The 16,958-nt window shown below is 42.6% G+C and overlaps 1 protein-coding gene across 14 annotated transcripts; it reads right to left on the bottom strand.

Annotated features, from left to right (window-relative positions):
* Positions 1-173: 173 nt before the first annotated feature.
* On the bottom strand, positions 174-15,141 carry ZNF23 (zinc finger protein 23). Of its 14 annotated transcripts, none has more exons than XM_055551687.1 (6): positions 14,712-15,141; positions 14,203-14,303; positions 9,253-9,317; positions 6,733-6,859; positions 5,960-6,073; positions 174-2,572 (listed from the first exon to the last, which is right to left on the bottom strand). In XM_055551687.1, the coding sequence occupies exons 3-6, from the start codon at positions 9,283-9,285 to the stop codon at positions 774-776; spliced, it is 2,073 nt and encodes a 690-aa protein (XP_055407662.1). In that variant the 5' UTR covers positions 9,286-9,317; positions 14,203-14,303; positions 14,712-15,141; the 3' UTR covers positions 174-773. The 14 variants fall into 14 exon arrangements, with proteins under 14 accessions (XP_055407662.1, XP_055407661.1, XP_055407663.1 ...); XM_055551686.1 differs by lacking the exon at positions 14,712-15,141 and adding an exon at positions 14,425-14,682; XM_055551688.1 differs by lacking the exon at positions 14,203-14,303.
* Between the last annotated feature and the right edge of the window lie 1,817 nt (positions 15,142-16,958).

The following is a 16,958-nucleotide window of genomic DNA, read 5'->3' as shown; positions in this document are numbered from 1 at the left end:
ATCTTTTTTAAAAGCTGCTTGCTATTGTTGTTTGCTGGGTTTTAGAATTTCTCTTAACTGTAAGATCTCTTTGTAAATTACGTACTACATGTTAATAACACAAATTTTACAAATGTATTCCCACTTTTGGTGCTTTTTTATTTGGAGTTATTCAAAACAGAAGCATAAAGATTCAATTTTGAAAAGCCAATTTATTAGTATTTTCTCTCATGGTTGGTTTCTAGCTTTCATCTGATGCTTAGAAAGGTTTTCTCCATTCCATGAAAATAAAAAGATTTACTCATATTTTTCCCTTAAGGAAAGCTTTATTGTTATACCTCTTTACAAACTGATGCATGCTTGTTGTCAAAAATTAAACGGCAATTAATTCAGGTAAGTAGTTAGAGTTTTTCTATCTAAGAAGACGGTATTGCTCTCTTCCATTTATTTAACTTCCCTTCTGTGGCCCTCAGTGGAGATCTGTAAGTTCTCCACATAAGTCCTACATAATAAGTTTATACCCAGAAAATTGACTCTTCTTGATGCTATTGGCAATGGAATATTTTCCTTCATTATATTTTCTATTGGTTGTTGGTATAAACCAAACTATTTATTTTTGGATGTTATTTGAAAACTGGTCATCATTCTTGATTTAAAATTGAGTAAAATGAAAAAGATTTCCTTATGAAGACTCAGCCATATTAATTTCCCTTTCAGGGTTTTCCACCATGGTGAATCTGAGGACACTTGATCCAGTTCAGCATTAATGCCGACAATTTTCTACATCCCTTTTATTAGGACTTTTCTTCACTGTGGATGCTCTGATGCTGACTAAGTTGGAAGCTAAACCTGAAGGCTTTCCCACACACATTACACACAAACGGTTTCTTCCAAGTATGAACTGTCTGATGTATAATACAGTCAGAACTATAGCTGAAGCCTTTGCCACACTCCACACATCTGAAGGGTTTCTCCCCAGTGTGGCTTCTTTGATGCCGAATTAAATGAGCATTAACATGGAAGGCTTTTCCACACTCCTTACACTGAAAGGGTTTCTCTCCAGTATGGATTCTCTGATGTACAATATAGTCAGAACTACAGGTGAATGCTTTCTCACATTCCATACATTTGAAAGGTTTCTCCCCAGTGTGTATTCTCTGATGCCTAGTTAGTTTGGCATTGATGCTAAAGGCTTTCCCACATTCCTTACATTGGTAGGGCTTTTCTCCAGTGTGGATTCGGTGATGATCGAGTAGGTTTCTTTTAGAAGTAAAGCATTTCCCACACACATTACATTCAAACGGTTTCTCCCCAGTGTGAATCCTCTGATGCTGCATTAATTTCGCATTAACGTTGAAGGCCTTTCCACACTCATTACACTCATAGGGCTTCTCCCCGGTGTGGATTCTCAGATGCTGCCGAAGCTGGGAGTTACATCTGAAGGTTTTGCCACATTCTTTACACTCATAGGGTTTCTCACCTGTGTGGATTCTCTGGTGCTGGATTAATTTCCCTTTGACGCCAAAGGCTTTTCCACATTCAGTACACGCATAGGGTTTCTCCCCTGTGTGAATTCTTTGATGCTGAATGAGTTTTGCATTACTACTAAAGGCCTTTCCACACTCCTTACACTGAAAGGGCCTCTCTCCAGTGTGGATGTTCTGATGCTGCCTAAGCTGGGAACTGCACCTGAAGCCTCTCCCACACTCAGTACATTCATAAGGTTTCTCTCCAGTGTGGATCCGCTGATGTTGAATTAATTTTGCATTAACATTGAAAGCTTTCCCACAGTCATTACACTCATAAGGTTTCTCTCCAGTGTGGATTCTCTGATGTATGATATATGCAGAACTGCAGCTAAAGCTGCTCCCACACTCCTTGCACTGATAAGGCCTCTCTCCTGTATGGATTCTCTGATGCCTACTTAGACTCCCGTTAACACTGAAGGCTTTTCCACACACCTTACACTGATAGGGCTTCTCCCCACTGTGGATTGTCTGATGTGTAATATAATGGGAACTGTAACTGAAGCTTTTACCACACTCGACACATTTGAAGGGCTTCTCCCCACTGTGAAGTCTTTGATGCCAAATTAATTTTGCATTGATGCTAAAGGCTTTGCCACACTTCTTATACTGATGGGGCTTCTCCCCAGTGTAGCTATCTTGACCCTGATTAAGTTGAGAGTTATAGCTAAAGTTTTCCATTAATTCTTTGCATTTAAAAGGTCTTTCCCCAGAATTAATTATTTCCTGTTGAATAAGTTTTGTGTCAAAGCTGAAGGCTTTCTCCAGTCCTGTACACTCAGGGGGCTGCTCTCCAGTGGAGATGATATGACACTGATTCAAATTTGGACTCTGACTAAAGAAACACTCCTCCATGGGGCTAGTACTGTCTTTCACCATCCTGTCAATGACATTGCTGTTTTCTTTCTTCACACTTCCTACTGAGTGGACGTCCTGCTGTTTCTCTAGAATATAGGTTTCTGAAAAGTCTGTTTCCTTAAAAGAGTTCCTCTGAAGTTCGTATGATATATTATATTTTTCTTCATACATTTCTTCTGTCAAATTATTGTCAGTCTGGATATCAATATCTAATATAAAAAACAAAACATAAAATATCATGTAAGAACCATGTTAAAAAAAAGAAAAAGAACTGTGACAGAATACATGATCAAAGTAATTGAGAGGCTCTTTAAAATCATCAGATTGGGCCAAAGAATCTAAAGCTGGAATAATATGTAGCTATTTAAAAAAATGAAATAAACCCATGTGTGCTGATGTGAAAAGATGTCAGATACATTTTTTACTGGAAAAACAACTTGAGATATGGTATGTAAAATATCTTCCATTTGTGTACAGAAAGTAAAAAGGGCCGACATACGTCTATTTGAATATGGCTAGAAATCTACTGCAGGAATACACAAGAAACTGAACAAACTGGCACAGGAATTTTGGGAACCTTCCCCACTGCTTCCACTTTATGCACTTTTTGTACTGTTTTGAGCATGTGCAAATACTACAAATAGTAAAGTAATGATTTTAAAAGATCACCAGTCTCTAAACCAAAAGCCAATAACAAGAAGGTTAAGAGTAACAGCAGTGGGACAAAATTCTAGGTCCTATCTGCCAGATCAAGATTCCTTCTATCACATCATATGTTACTACATTTTGCAGTTTCTGTTAATAAAAATGGAAATTGCTTAAGAAGGAAAGGGCACAGAATCCAACATGTGGCAACAAGGGATGGCAAGTATTGACAGCACTAGGAAGCAAGTGGGAATGAATTTTGTTTGTTTTCTTAGAACTGAATTTCTAGGCTTTCCAAACTTTCTCCTTTAACTTCTTTTTTCTGTACTTGTGAATGGCTCTGTTCAGGCCCATTTGATCCCTTTGACCCAACCTCTTCCCACCCACACCAGAACACTGCTGCGTTCACCTTGTCTTTCCTCATACCTCCTACAATCCTAAAATTGGTCACTCTCCAACATTCTTTCTGTCATCTTATTAGTTCTTCTATAATCCCCACAGTCCTAGTAGAACTAATGATCTCTATACTTATTCTCAAAATTGGCCCCAAAATGTTGCCTCTATTTTTTCATGTCTCATCTCTTCTCAATCACATGTAATAAGCCCCCTACCCCAGTATTTCATTATAATACCAAGACCATAATGCGAAACAGTAATCCCAAGTCATCTTTCTCTTCCTGCAGGACATGGGTTCAGTCCCTTGTCTGGGAAGATTTCACATGCCATGGGGCAACTAAGCCTGCATGCTGCAACTACTGAAGCTGGAAAGCCCAGAGCCCATGCTCCACAATAAAGAGTAGCCTCTGCTTGCCACAAGTAGCAAACACCCACATGAAGCAACAAAAGACCAAGTGCAGAGATAAATTAATTAATTAAAAAGGAAGTCAACTCTGCTGACATAGGTCTTGTGCCCTATGATTTCCCCTTCTGCCTGCCTAGAACCCATTTGGTTCCTTATCCCAATTAACCTACATACACTGATGAGATGAATGTTTCTATCCTCTGCTGACATCATGATGGGTTGTTCAAAGACTTCAGGACTGTGGGCTGCCTACAGAATGAAATCTAGACTTCTCTGACTGAGAATCTCCACAACATCACTGACTTACCCCTCTGTTTGGTCAAACACTTTAAACTCTCCATTTCATTTCCAAAATATGTCTTCCTTGGTCAGTAAACATCTGGTTGTACAATCACAAGGAACAAAAATCCAATAAAACCATCTTTTTTTTTAAAAAAAAGATTTATCAAAAGGATGCAAGACTATCTTGTGGACCGCAAAGGCAGGAATTAAAGCTGGGCCTCATGAGAAATAGGAAATCACCTGGCAGCTACTCTGTGTGAGCCCATGAGAACCTCATTACTTCAAGAGAGAATCTTGGCCCTGCCCCAAACTAACTAAATGACAACCTGCACATCTGCAAGATGCCCAGGTGATGCATTCATTCTTCTTTTGAGAAATGCCAAACTGATAGCAGTACTTCCTCCCACCTTACTTCCTGCAGCTTATTATATACAGCTTTCTGCTTAAATACATTCAGTTCAGTTCAGTCGCGTCTGACTCTTTGTGACCCCATGAATTGCAGCACGCCAGGCCTCCCTGCCCATCACCAACTCCCAGAGTTTACCCAAACTCATGTCCATCGAGTCAGTGATGCCATCCAGCCATCTCATCCTCTTCGTCCCCTTCTCCTCCTGTCCCCAATCCCTCCCAGCATCAGGGTCTTTTCCAATGAGTCAACTCTTCGCATGAGGTGGCCAAAGTATTGGAGATTCAGCTTCAGCATCAGTCCTTCCAATGAACACCCAGGACTGATTTCCTTTAGGATGGACTGGTTGGATCTCCTTGCAGTCCAAGGGATTCTCAAGACTGTTCTTCAACACCACAGTTCAAAAGCATCAATTCTTCAGCACTCAGCTTTCTTCACAGTCCAACTCTCACATCCATACATGACCACTGGAAAAACCATAGCCTTAACTAGACAGACCTTTGTTGGCAAAGTAATGTCTCTACTTTTGAATATGCTATCTAGGTTGGTCATAACTTTCCTTCCAAGGAGTAAGCGTCTTTTAATTTCATGGCTGCAATCACCATCTGCAGAGATTTTGGAGCCCCAAAATATAAAGTCTGACACTGTTTCCACTGTTTCCCCATCTATTTCCCATGAAGTGATGGGACCAGATGCCATGATCTTACTTTTCTGAATGTTGAGCTTTAAGCCAACTTAAAGCTCACTTAAGCTTAAGCAACTTAAGCCACTCTCCTCTTTCACTTTCATCAAGAGGCTTTTTAGTTCCTCTTCACTTTCTGCCATAAGGGTGGTGTCATCTGCATATCTGAAGTTATTGATATTTATAATAAAACCAAATTTAACTGAGCACACACTATAAGTTAGGTGCTTGGTACATGTTCTCTTTTTATCACCAATCCACAACCCACAAGACTATTACCTCATTTTATAATTATTACTCCATTTTCAAGAGTGAGAATACTATTAGAGAAGGCAAATTACTGACCTGCTCAAAGTCACACAACTATGAAGTAGCACAGTTAGGACTGGATCTGAGAAAGTCTACTCCAAAGCCTAGGTTAAAAGACTTAATTCTGTATCCTTCATATTAAGTGGATAGTGCACAGGAAATAGCAAGGACCCAAAGAAGTATTGAATCCATTCCTTTTGTTTCAGAAAGGTAGAATAACAAAATTAGGATTGAAAAGAATTTGAATGAAGCATTCAAAAAAAGATCTGTTCTTGGAATTACAAAGAAAGAGTGAACTACAAAAACAGAAAGGTCTCAAATGTTCCTATCTCTAGAAATCAAAATTTATTTAAATGTTACTCTGTACACCTGGCCAATAAACATGGCATGCTTCTATGTTGCTGAAGTTGACTTTCTTCCTAAAGGGTTAAACTACTTTCCAGCATAAGGGCAATGTGTGCCTCCCTTACCAGTCCAGAGGCCCTGGAGGCCTGTGCCTGCTGCAGAGGCCAGTGGAGATGGGCCCTCCAGCTCACCTCCTCCCTCCAGTTGAGAGATCACAGCAGGTTTGAGAAGAGGAAATCCTGTTTCAGGGAAAGGAAAAAGGAAAGGCAGATTAATAATCTCCCACAGCTGATTTCCTAAACCTCTTCTCATATTGTGTCAGTAATGGGGAGAGAAGCCCTAGGGTGGTCCTGTGTCTAAGAACTATGGGAAAGGGGGTGGGGTGTATGGGTAGGAAGGTGTATGTGTAGGGTGGGGTGGGAGGCAGAAGCTTGAGAAGATGTGGGAGGATTTGGGCAGGGCCAGACTGAGACACTTCATGGAGGGCAAATAAAGACATTCTGCCTAAAGGGACAGATACCATTTTTTGACCATTGGCCTAAATAATATTCCAAGTACACTGAGATTCCTAGAAAGACTCAAGAGATGCAGGTTGGGTGAGGGGGAACCTGAAGGTAATACCGCAGAACAGGAAGCTACTTTTTTTCCTCTCTGTATCCAGAACAGCCTATAGGGTGAATCAAGAGTGCATGCCAGTCCCAGCAGAGTCCTATATTGGCCCCAAAAGGGCTTAGGGTTCATCCTTCCCAGCAACCCCTGGGTCTAGGGGATTAGGAATAAGCTCCTAAGGTTCCTACTCCGTAAAGGATTACCAGAAGCCCCCTTGCAACCAGTAAAGGGAAAGGAAGCCAGGAAACCCTAATAAGCAGTCTGAGCCCCGGGGAGAGAAAGTGCTTACCCAGGGAAGCCATATTCCCATAATTCTCCAGCATCACATCCCTGTACAGGGCCCTCTGTGCAGTGGACAGGCCATCCCACTCCGTCTGGGTAAAGTACACAGCCACGTCCTCGAAGGTCACCGACTTCTGAAACAACAGGTTCCTGCTGCCCTACAGCCAATGCCATGGCTCATGCCCTAGGTGAGGGGCAGAGGGCAGTATGAGGGCTTGAGGAGGCGCTTGTGGAGAGCACAGAGGTAATAGGGGAAAATATTTACAAAAAATACCTGGAAAGTAAGGCATGGCATATCTGGCTCACAGCAGAGAAACCTCATGCCATATTTCATACTTACAAAAGATGACATTAAGTTGAAATGAAAGAAAACAAATTCGCATGAATGAGTTCTCCCAATGCAATTGCTTTCTTTCAGTTAAGCTACCGTGCCCCTCACTGGCAGAAGCAGCACTGGACCCACCCACAGGCTTCACACTCCTGGCCTTGAGGTCTTGCCTTCTGCGCCCAGCTTACCACACCTCACCCTCACCCTCAAGCCAGCTCCAAAGCATATCCATGGCTTCTATCCCATCCACCCCCACCTGCCACAGATTTCTATCATGCTCCCTCTATGAGAGGATGCACAGCCTCTGCTCCAGCACCTCCAGCAGAGGAAGCTCAGTGTTGCCCAGATCAGCTGGCCGGTGTGGGGGTGGAGAGTAGGGAAGAGGCTGCCCATTCTGCTTCCAAATGGGTTTCACTGAAAGCCTGTTTTCTGTTACCTTCTCCCATTCAAGCCTCATCCTGTCCAACTTCACCCAAGACTTCACTGTCTCTCCAAGGAGGTTTGGGAAAGAGGGTCACCATCTTTTCAGTTACTCCTCTGCATCACTCCACACTCAGCACAGGCTCCTTCCTCAGCCTTCTGAAACACCTCTGGGACACACTGGCGTGATCTGCCCCTCAACTATTCTCTACCAGGATGTGTCTTGTTCAATTGTACTGGCCTCCAACCCATCAACCATTGTAGTCCAACCTGTAAGCATTTCTGTGAGTCACTCATTGTGTGACCTGGATAAGTCAAATAACTTCGCAGTACAAAATGAAATGCCCTCAACACCAGCCACCACCCACTTTATCCCACAACCGGTGCTTCTCCCTGAATTCAAATCTCAGCTGGTGTCTCCCACCATAATCCGCATAAAAAAGAAACCTGGTGATTCATTCCTGGCTCCTCCCTCCTTTACCCCACCCTAATCCTTTGACTCACTGTCCTAAAGATTTTTATGTTAAGCATTACCTGAATTATGTTAAGCATCCTCCTCTTTAGCAACCACTTGTCTTAATGAAGCCTACATCACCTAGACTGATGGGATTTTTTCTGAAATGGTCACTCTGCTTTCAAATCTCCCCTCAAAACTATTCCCTATATAGCCATAAGAAATCTGAATACATTATGGTCCCACATGTGACACAGGGCTGAACAGTAAAGAGTCATGCAATGACTGTGTGACTGTGGACATGTCACTTCGATCCCCTTTGCCTTTTGTTTCTTTTGTGGCAGAATGAACACAACACAGTGCCTATCTCCCAGCGCTGCAGTCAGGACTGAGTGATCCATGTAAAGTGCTTACTATGGTGCTTCAAATGGTGTAACTAGAGTCACTGTGACTATGATTATTCCCAAATTATGTGAAGAGTTGACTCACTGGAAAAGACCCTGATGCTGGGAGGGATTGGGGGCAGGAGAGGAAGGGGATGACAGAAGATGAGATGGCTGGATGGCATCACCGACTCGATGCACATGAGTTTGGGTGAACTCCGGAAGTTGGTGATGGACAGGGAGGCCTGGTGTGCTGCGAATCATGAGGTCGCAAAGAGTCGGACACAACTGAGCAACTGAACTGAACTGCTAGTCCATGGAGGTCCATGGATGAACATCAAGGGGTCCGTGAAATCCCTGAAATTGTATGGAAAATTCTGTTTGCTTGTTATTCTGGGGGAGAGTATCCACAGCTCTTAACAGAGAACTTAACTTTGACCACTGCACCCCAAGCCCTGAAAGCCTCTCCAGGACACAGTGAAACATCCCACCCCACAGTATATCCTTTCTTTTTTACTTCACTTGACCCCACTCTCATCTTCTGCTTGCCCTGGAATTATAGGCATAACCATTATGTGGATCTGGTCCTGCTATCCCTCTTTATCTATATTCCCCTTCCTGGAATCCTAGTCCTCTGCTATTTTCCTCCATTCACAGGCAGCTTCCACTTCTCTTATTCACCAGAGCCCTCTGCTGGTAGAGCAAGACAAACCGCTGTGCAGAACGCTATACCTCTCTCTGCCTTCCCCTCACACGTGTCTTTCCTTTCCTGGTCTCTGGACCCCATCCCTCCACATCACCCTTCTTTCCACAAGCTCCAGCCCAGAAGGCGGAAGCATGGAGGCCCCCTCCAGCTTTCACAGCAAGGCTCACCGGCTTCCCTTCTCAGTTTTCTTCAATGTGAAACTGCTCAGAGGAAGAGATGAAGGACCCACAGCTCACCTCGGGCCAGGATGTCAGGAGCATGGCTGCCATCACCTGATCTCCCTCTCAGAGGAGGACTGGAGCTGAGGGAAAACAGGGGAACAAGTACAAGACAAGTCAGTCACCCCCACCAGGAACCATATAGACCCCCACAGAAGGTTTGAGACACAGGGAGCCAGCATCCAGACAGACGTGCGAGCAGAAGCTACCAGCCATGGTAAGAAAGGAGTGATCTGTTCAATGGTTCTGTGCCCAGGGTCCTCCCAGCTATGATATCGATGCTCACTGCCAGGAACTCTGGGATTTTTACAATTCTGACATATATTGTACACATAAAAGTGTACATAAAATGGAGGTAGAGCCTGAAGAATACTAAAACAAAGACTCATGTAGCAACAGTTCAAATCAAGGGACAGAATATTCCCAAGGTCTTGGGCTTATTTGTCTTTCTCTAAATAAGCTTCCCCTTCTATTTTACAGAGAAGCCAATATAGAGAGGCTGCAGCCCCCATACAGAGGCCTGAGTCAGGCCCCAGGGAGGCAGTTCATGGAGAAAGGTACAGCCGCTCTCTCCCATGTGCCTGTTCCCCCATACAGTTGAGAGCCCTCAAGAGTACTGATATCTCTGTACAGATCTTGGAAGTTAGGCTCCTGCCAGGCCCAGCATTACAATGAGGATGCTGGGCTGCAAGTGAGATACCAGGCTGGCTCCTCATACCTTCCAGGCTTCTGATGGTAAAGAAGCCAAGGCCTCAGCTGCCTGAGAGAGGGAGTCACTATACTATCCAGGGTCCCATGACGTAGCACTCCTTGTTCATTATATTCCAAATGAAAGGAGTGATCTGTTCAATGGTTCTGTGCCCAGGGGTCCTCCCAGCCATGACATCAATGCTCACTGCCAGGAACTCTGGGATTTTTACAATTCTGACATATACTGTACACACAAACATGGACTGGTTATTTCCTGATTTTTACTGATTCCAAAGTCAGTCTTGAGATGTTATATTTTCTTAAAATATTGTCCATGTTTTTCAGAATTTAAACAAATGTAGGATTATGGGAAACACTGGCTTGTGATTTTTTTTTTTTTTCCACTTTTTTCCATACCTGAAGCTTCTCTGCTTTTCCTGTTTCTTTTGATATATGTGTTCTTGAGACCTTTTAGCTTTGGTTAATGTTATGGACTGAGTGTCTCCCCTTAAGATTTGAATGTTGAAGCCTTAGTTTCCAATGTGACTATATTTGGAGACAAGACTCATGAAGACATAATGAGGTTAAACGAGGTCATAATCTGATAGGACCAGTGCCCTAAGAAGAGGAAGAGACTCCAGAGCGCTCTGTCTCTGCTATGTAAGGACACAAGTGAGAAGCGCAGCCATCTGTAACGAAAAAGAATCCTTACCAAGAATCAAATTATCTAGTACCTTGATCTTGGACTTCTGGCCTTCAAAATTAAGAGAAATCACTTTGTTGTTTAAGCAAACAGTGTATGGTGTTTTGTTACAGCAACCCAGGCAGACTAAAAACATTAGGCTGAATTGTGGTTTATCTATGTTAACTTTTATTTTTAAACAACCAGCTTTTTAATTTTGAACACCACTTCCTTTTCTACTTTTTAATTAAGCTCTGCTTTTTTAAAAATTAATTAATTCATTTTAACTGCAGGATAATTACAATATTGTGTTGGGTTTTGCCATATATCGACATGAATGCATGGGTGCACAAATGTCCCCCTAAGCTCTGCTTTGTAAAATTTGTTTCTCTAGCTCTGTAAGAGATACCTTATGCACCTTACCAAATCCTCTTGTCCACTCTTAATCCAGTTCCAGAGGCTCTGACCAGCTTTGCACAAGTACAACCTACCAATGCTTCCTCAAGGGTCTATACCACACATGGTAGTGGCTCCTGCCCTGGGGCTTCTCTGTCCTGTGTGGGACATCTGCACACATCCACAGGGTCCTGAAGGACAGGGGAGTTAAAATCTGTGATGCCACCCTTGACCAACAGCAGATAGAGGTCAATGGATAAAGATTTTCCCCTTTAGTTTCCCAGGTGGGCAGCCATGAGACTCCAAGGCTCTTCAAAGGCCTTGTAAGTCAGAGCGCCACTCTCCCACTGAGAGGCCAGCCTGGCAACGCACCCTTGTGTTGGCCCCTCCTTCTCTGTTTCATTCCCCTTGTCTTTAACTCTGTCCCAGGACTAAATTTCCAAATAAACAGCCTGCCCACAAGCCTCTGTCCAATGTTCTGCTTTTAGGGAATGCTAAACTACAAAAGGTTCTACCGATTTTATTACATAACGTTTTCTCCATAACCCATGATTACTTTTACCTAATTGTTTAGAGACCCAGTAAAGAGTGAACTCTCACAAAACTGAGTCCTTATATATCATGGGCAAATCCTTTCAAATCTTTAAAAAATGAATAATTCTAACACTATTTAAACTGTAGCAGATACCAGCAAAATAAGTTAGTAGTAGTTTATTAACGGGACATCATGACGAAGAGGGAACATCCCATGAATGCAAGTAAAATTCAATACTGGCATACAGGTTATACTTTTCACATTAATAAATCAAAGAAATAAAAACATACTCTCCATCTCAGTGGGTGTCAAACATGTTTGATAAAATTCAACATTCATGCCTAAATTTTAAAACTAATACCCTAGGGAACCTCTCATATGTAGGGTATACATACAAAATTATTCATTATCAGCAGTATTTTAGTAACAAAATAATTGGAAACACCTTACATGTCCACTGAGAATACATGAACAAGCAGTGTTAGGGAAATTAAATAAATAATCTTGTGTAGGCTTCAGAGACAAAACAGAGCAGGCCTCTGACCTCGCTTCTGACCTACCTGCACACTGCCCTGACTACTGCTGTGGGTGCCAGCCACACCTGCTCTGAGTGTCAGAAGAGAAACACAATAGATAGGGAGCAGGTCTTGGAAACTGGTAAGTCCCTGGAGGAGGTCTGGCCAAACACTCCCAGACTTAGCAACATTCCAAGATTTGCAGAACAAAGCAAACAGCATTGTAAAAAAATGAACATCACTACCAGTGCTGCAGTCTTGCTCAGATTGACAATGATATCAGTTTGCTTCCGGGATCATAAAGGAGAACCCAAACTGCAATCTTTGAAGTCTCACCCATGGAGAGGATGTCCTGCCTGGGACCTTTTCCCAATTGGGACTCCAGATGTGCTGTGACACGGGACTTCTCAGTGCTGTTTGAGTCTGGACGTTGGACAAAACCAAATTGGTGATGTATCCTCTGCTGTTTCTCTTTTCTTTTAATGTTAGTATATTAAAAGTAAGCTATATAATTCTCTAATTAATAGTGCTATTGTTTACTTGTATGTAACAAGTGGCTTATTTTGTTAACAAATCCTTTGACCCTGAGATGAAGTGAAGACTTTCAGCAAAACAAGCTGTCATACTATTTTTACAATGGAACATCACCCAGTAGCAAAAACGAATGACTCAGCAACAAACACAATCTGGATGAATTTAGGATCATAATACTGAGTTAGGTAAGTCTCAGAAGACTTGCCCAGAAGACTTACAGACACCATGACACTACCTTCATAAAACTCAAAAACAAACAGAATTAATCACATTATTTACAGAAACAAGTATATGTGATAAAATTATTTTTTAAAATAGGTAAGGGAATGATGGATTTCCCTAGTGGCTCAGTGGTAAAGAACCTGCCTGCAATGCAGGATTGGATTCGATCCCTGTGTCAGGAAGATCCCTCGAAGAAGGTAATGGCAACCCACTCCAGTATTCTTGCCTGGGAAATCCTATGGACAGAGGAGCCTGAAGGGCTACTGTCCTTGGGGCTGCAAGAGTCAGACATGACTCTTAGCAACTAAACAACAACAGCAAAGGCTATGATTAACACAAAATTCAAGAGAGTACCTCTAGGGGACAGAAAGTGGGAGCTGGAGTGGAGAGGAGCATACGAACACATGCAGCCATATTGGCAATGTTCTCCTTTTTATTGGAGTGTTTCATGGGTGCTCATATCACTACTATGCTTCATAAATGCCATGCTAGATCAATCTTCTGAATACATGAATTACATTTAAAATATATACTTATCTATATGATATGAAATACTTTTTAACGTGCAAAAGGTACTGTGCTATCTTTTGTATAAAACAAAAAGGAACTGTAAGAAAAAATATATATGTATCTGGTGATTTGTGCAAAAAGAAATAAAAGGCAAAACCAGAAACTAAGGAGAATGGGTGCCTCAGGTGTGGATCGAAGTCGGTGAAAGCAACTCAGGGAATGAAAACAGGATAGAAGGAAACCTGGGGTGTAGAAGTAGAAGGGGTGACAGGAAATGACACCTGCATGTGTCTTTTTGTTCTTTCTAACCATAGTACTGCTTTGCATATCAAAATACACACACACACACACACACACACATATACACACATACATATATTAAAAAAAAAAAATCAGTGATGGAATGGGGGTGACAACCTCCAAAAACTAAAAACAGCAGCAAGTGAGCCTAACCATACCACAACATTACTGCACTGAAGCAGTAATGGGAAGTGATGGCCCTGAAAAATAATATTTTAACTAAATACTGTAAGGCTAAAAAGACCTGTACCCAAAGGTTTCTTGAGGTTGTATGATTTTTAAATTTATTTCCATTCTTCCCTATTTGGCAGTTAAAACCTAAGACCACAAATTTTCCTTTGAATACACTACAAACCACATTCCAAAAGCTTTTCAAATATATATATATATATATGTATATATATTTGTGTGTGTCTTCATTACTACATTTTTAGTAAACATGCTTTCCTGAGGGTATAAATGAGCAATTCAACAACTATTTTATGGGTATTCTAGGACTGAGAAAATCAGTATATTCCACATTGTAAAAATCATTCCCAGGTCATCGTCATCCCACAGCCCCAGAGACGTTGGGGCCAGGTTACCTTTTGGAACTAACATCGCTCCAGAAGACAGTGCCCTCCAAAATCCGGGCTTCTTCCGCTCTCGGGTGCACTGGAGGGTCTTGGCTTTTTCTGTTCCCCCACTGACCTCGATTCATAGGAAGTAAGGCACATAAAGCTTATACTTGAAACGCATACAGATAAAAGCCCCTGCACTAACCCAACACGTCGAAAGACTCGTGATACTATTTTAGGCCTCTTCACCTCTGCAAATATTCCACCCTCTGGCCGCTCCAACACAAGCTCCCAAAAGGCCAGTAGCATCTTCTCCAAAGTGCTAATTGCTCGAGGATTCGCGGCTGTGACAATAACCCAGACTTCGCCTTCTACCCGACGGAACGTAATCGGCTACTAAATCTAAAGCAGGCGCGAAGAGGAGCGGAAGAAGCCCACAGACACAGGAGATCCACCTCAACGGAGATGGGAGCATCACAACCGCAACCAGAGGTTTTGACCAGGCACCGCCCCCGCCTCCCGCAGCCCACACTCACCTCCGAAGCTGGCCGCTCCGCGGCGCGGCCGGAAGTACGTCACTAGACCGCGGCCGAGTCTCTCTAGCAGCAGCATCGCTCTTTCTCGGATGTGCTCTGCCCCCGCCCCCTGCAGCGGAATCCCGGGTACTCTAGCCTGACTTCTTTCTCCCGGCTGCGGATCTAATAGGGAAAGCAGTGCTCCTCGAGGTGGGATAGGGAAGGCAAGAATGAGGCGAGCGATGGACCCAAACCAGGGGCTGGCGTTGGGGATCTTTATCGTAGTAAAGCTGCAGGTATAACCAGATTTGGGAGTTTCCGGACTGGACCCCTGATCACACGATGTCAAACCTAAGGCCCCCTTTTTAAAACAAATATTTCCTAATGACCACCATAAGCTCCTGTCATGAAACTCATAGATAATAGCTTAGAAGACCATAGACAGTATAAACAACCTACTCTTTACAAAGTAATGTTAAGTAATAAAGGAGAAATAATTTATAAAGTGTATGTATTTCAGTAGGTAAATGTTTGGTAAGTCTGCTGTAGACCTAATAGTGAAATTGCTCAGTCGTGTCCGACTCTTTGGATCCCATGGACTGTGGCCTACCAGGCTCCTCCTTCGTGGAATTTTCCAGGTTAGAGTACTAGAGTGGGTTGCCATTTCCTTCTCCAGGGGATCTTCCCACCCAGGGATTGAACTGAGGTCTCCCGCATTGCGGGCAGATGCTTTACCATCTGAGCCACCAGGGAAGCCCGTAGACCTAATAAGTCCTCAGAAAACTTGCCTCTACATATAGAACATGCAGGGTCCACAGCCATAATGCTGTATCTTATAGGTATTTCAAAAAACTACAAGGTATGATCCAAAATGGTTGATCACAGAATCTCCTGATTACACATACACAGTAGTTTGATTTCTGGAGAATCAGCTATGTCAAAACTGTGCAAAAATACACTGTTTATTCTGATTAAAAAAAAAAAAGCTCTCGATTCAGGTCATCAGTAAGCAGTTTTTACCTATGTTTATGTCCATCAAGACGTATGAAAGCCTGTGAACACTTTTCATAGGCAGGTATGTGTTGTGCACTGCAGGATTTGTTACTCCTGGCTCCCAATCAACACTGCCAAATCTTGTGACAAAAATAGCCCTGTTAAACTCCAAAATGATCATTAAAATGTAATTTTTACTTTTAATTTTGTTCAAGGTAAATGGCAGATTGAGGTAGGTGTCTGTCTATATAAGCCTTATATACGTAAATAACTCAATGGTGTAGTTAGGAGGCAAGTTTGGAGTTCAACTAACTTTGGGTTGGTGAATTGAGGGCAGTATGTTAGGTGAGTTAGCAGAATCTTATATGCTTTGACTTATTTGGGGGGTTTGGCAGGGTGATAATGGTATATAAAGTATGAGAATTAGTGGGAGGATGGTAGGGGTTTAGTTAGGCAAGCTATTTATCAGATATAAGTGTGCATGTAGATATAAGTGTGCATGTGTGGTATGTGTGTAACTGCTCTGTATCCTGTGACCACTGACACAGTAACACATTGTGATAGATGATGTTGGAAAATAATACTCAATTTAAGCTCAGCTACTTCTTGTACAAGGGCTTCCCTTGCAGCTCAGCTAGTAAAGAATCTGCCTGCAATGCAGGAGATCCTGGTTCAATTCCTAGATCAGGAAGATCCACTGGAGAAGGGATAGGCTACCCACTCCAGTATTCTTGGGCTTCCCTGGTGGCTCAGCTTCCCTGGTAAAGAATCCGCCTGCAATGTGGGAGACCTGGACTCAATCCCTGGGTTAGGAAGATCCCATGGAGAAGGAATACTTCACTCTAGTATTCTGGCATGAAGAATTCCATGGACTGTATATCCATGGGGTTCGCAAAGAGTTGGACAAGACTGATCAACTTTCACCTTCACTCTCAAAGCTCAGCCACAAGATTCTTGACTGTGTTAAGGCCTCTGATGGCTATAGCTGAGTCCCAGCATCCCCCTCAACTTAAAAATGCCAGAAGCATGAAACGAGTGAGCATGGCTGATTAATCATTAATCTATTGAGGTGTATTACTGAAGGGGAAAGAGTGGGTGATTTTAAGTGAGATAATCTTGAAGTAAGAACCAGATGCCAGATATAGTTCATTTATAGAAATCCTCATGCTTCATTGGCCTAGTACAAGGAAAGAGGCACATTTGTGGGTGAGCTGATGATTTATCACGGCTTGATAATAATGCTCTGCCTAGTAATTATGATAAGCATGATGACTG

Source organism: Bubalus kerabau, chromosome 17 (assembly GCF_029407905.1).
Source record: "Bubalus kerabau isolate K-KA32 ecotype Philippines breed swamp buffalo chromosome 17, PCC_UOA_SB_1v2, whole genome shotgun sequence".
NCBI lineage: Eukaryota > Metazoa > Chordata > Mammalia > Artiodactyla > Bovidae > Bubalus > Bubalus kerabau.
Note: the sequence above shows the minus strand (reverse complement) of the source record. Positions and strands in the feature narration are given on the sequence as shown.

Coding starts and splice junctions, on each gene's coding strand:
- ZNF23 (XM_055551687.1), bottom strand. CDS start 9,285: ATGGCAGCCATGCTCCTGACATCCTGGCCCGAG. Junction 6,074..6,732: donor TGGGAATATGGCTTCCCTGG/GTAAGCACTTTC, acceptor TCCCTGAAACAG/GATTTCCTCTTCTCAAACCT. Junction 2,573..5,959: donor CCTCCAGGGCCTCTGGACTG/GTAAGGGAGGCA, acceptor TTTTTATATTAG/ATATTGATATCCAGACTGAC.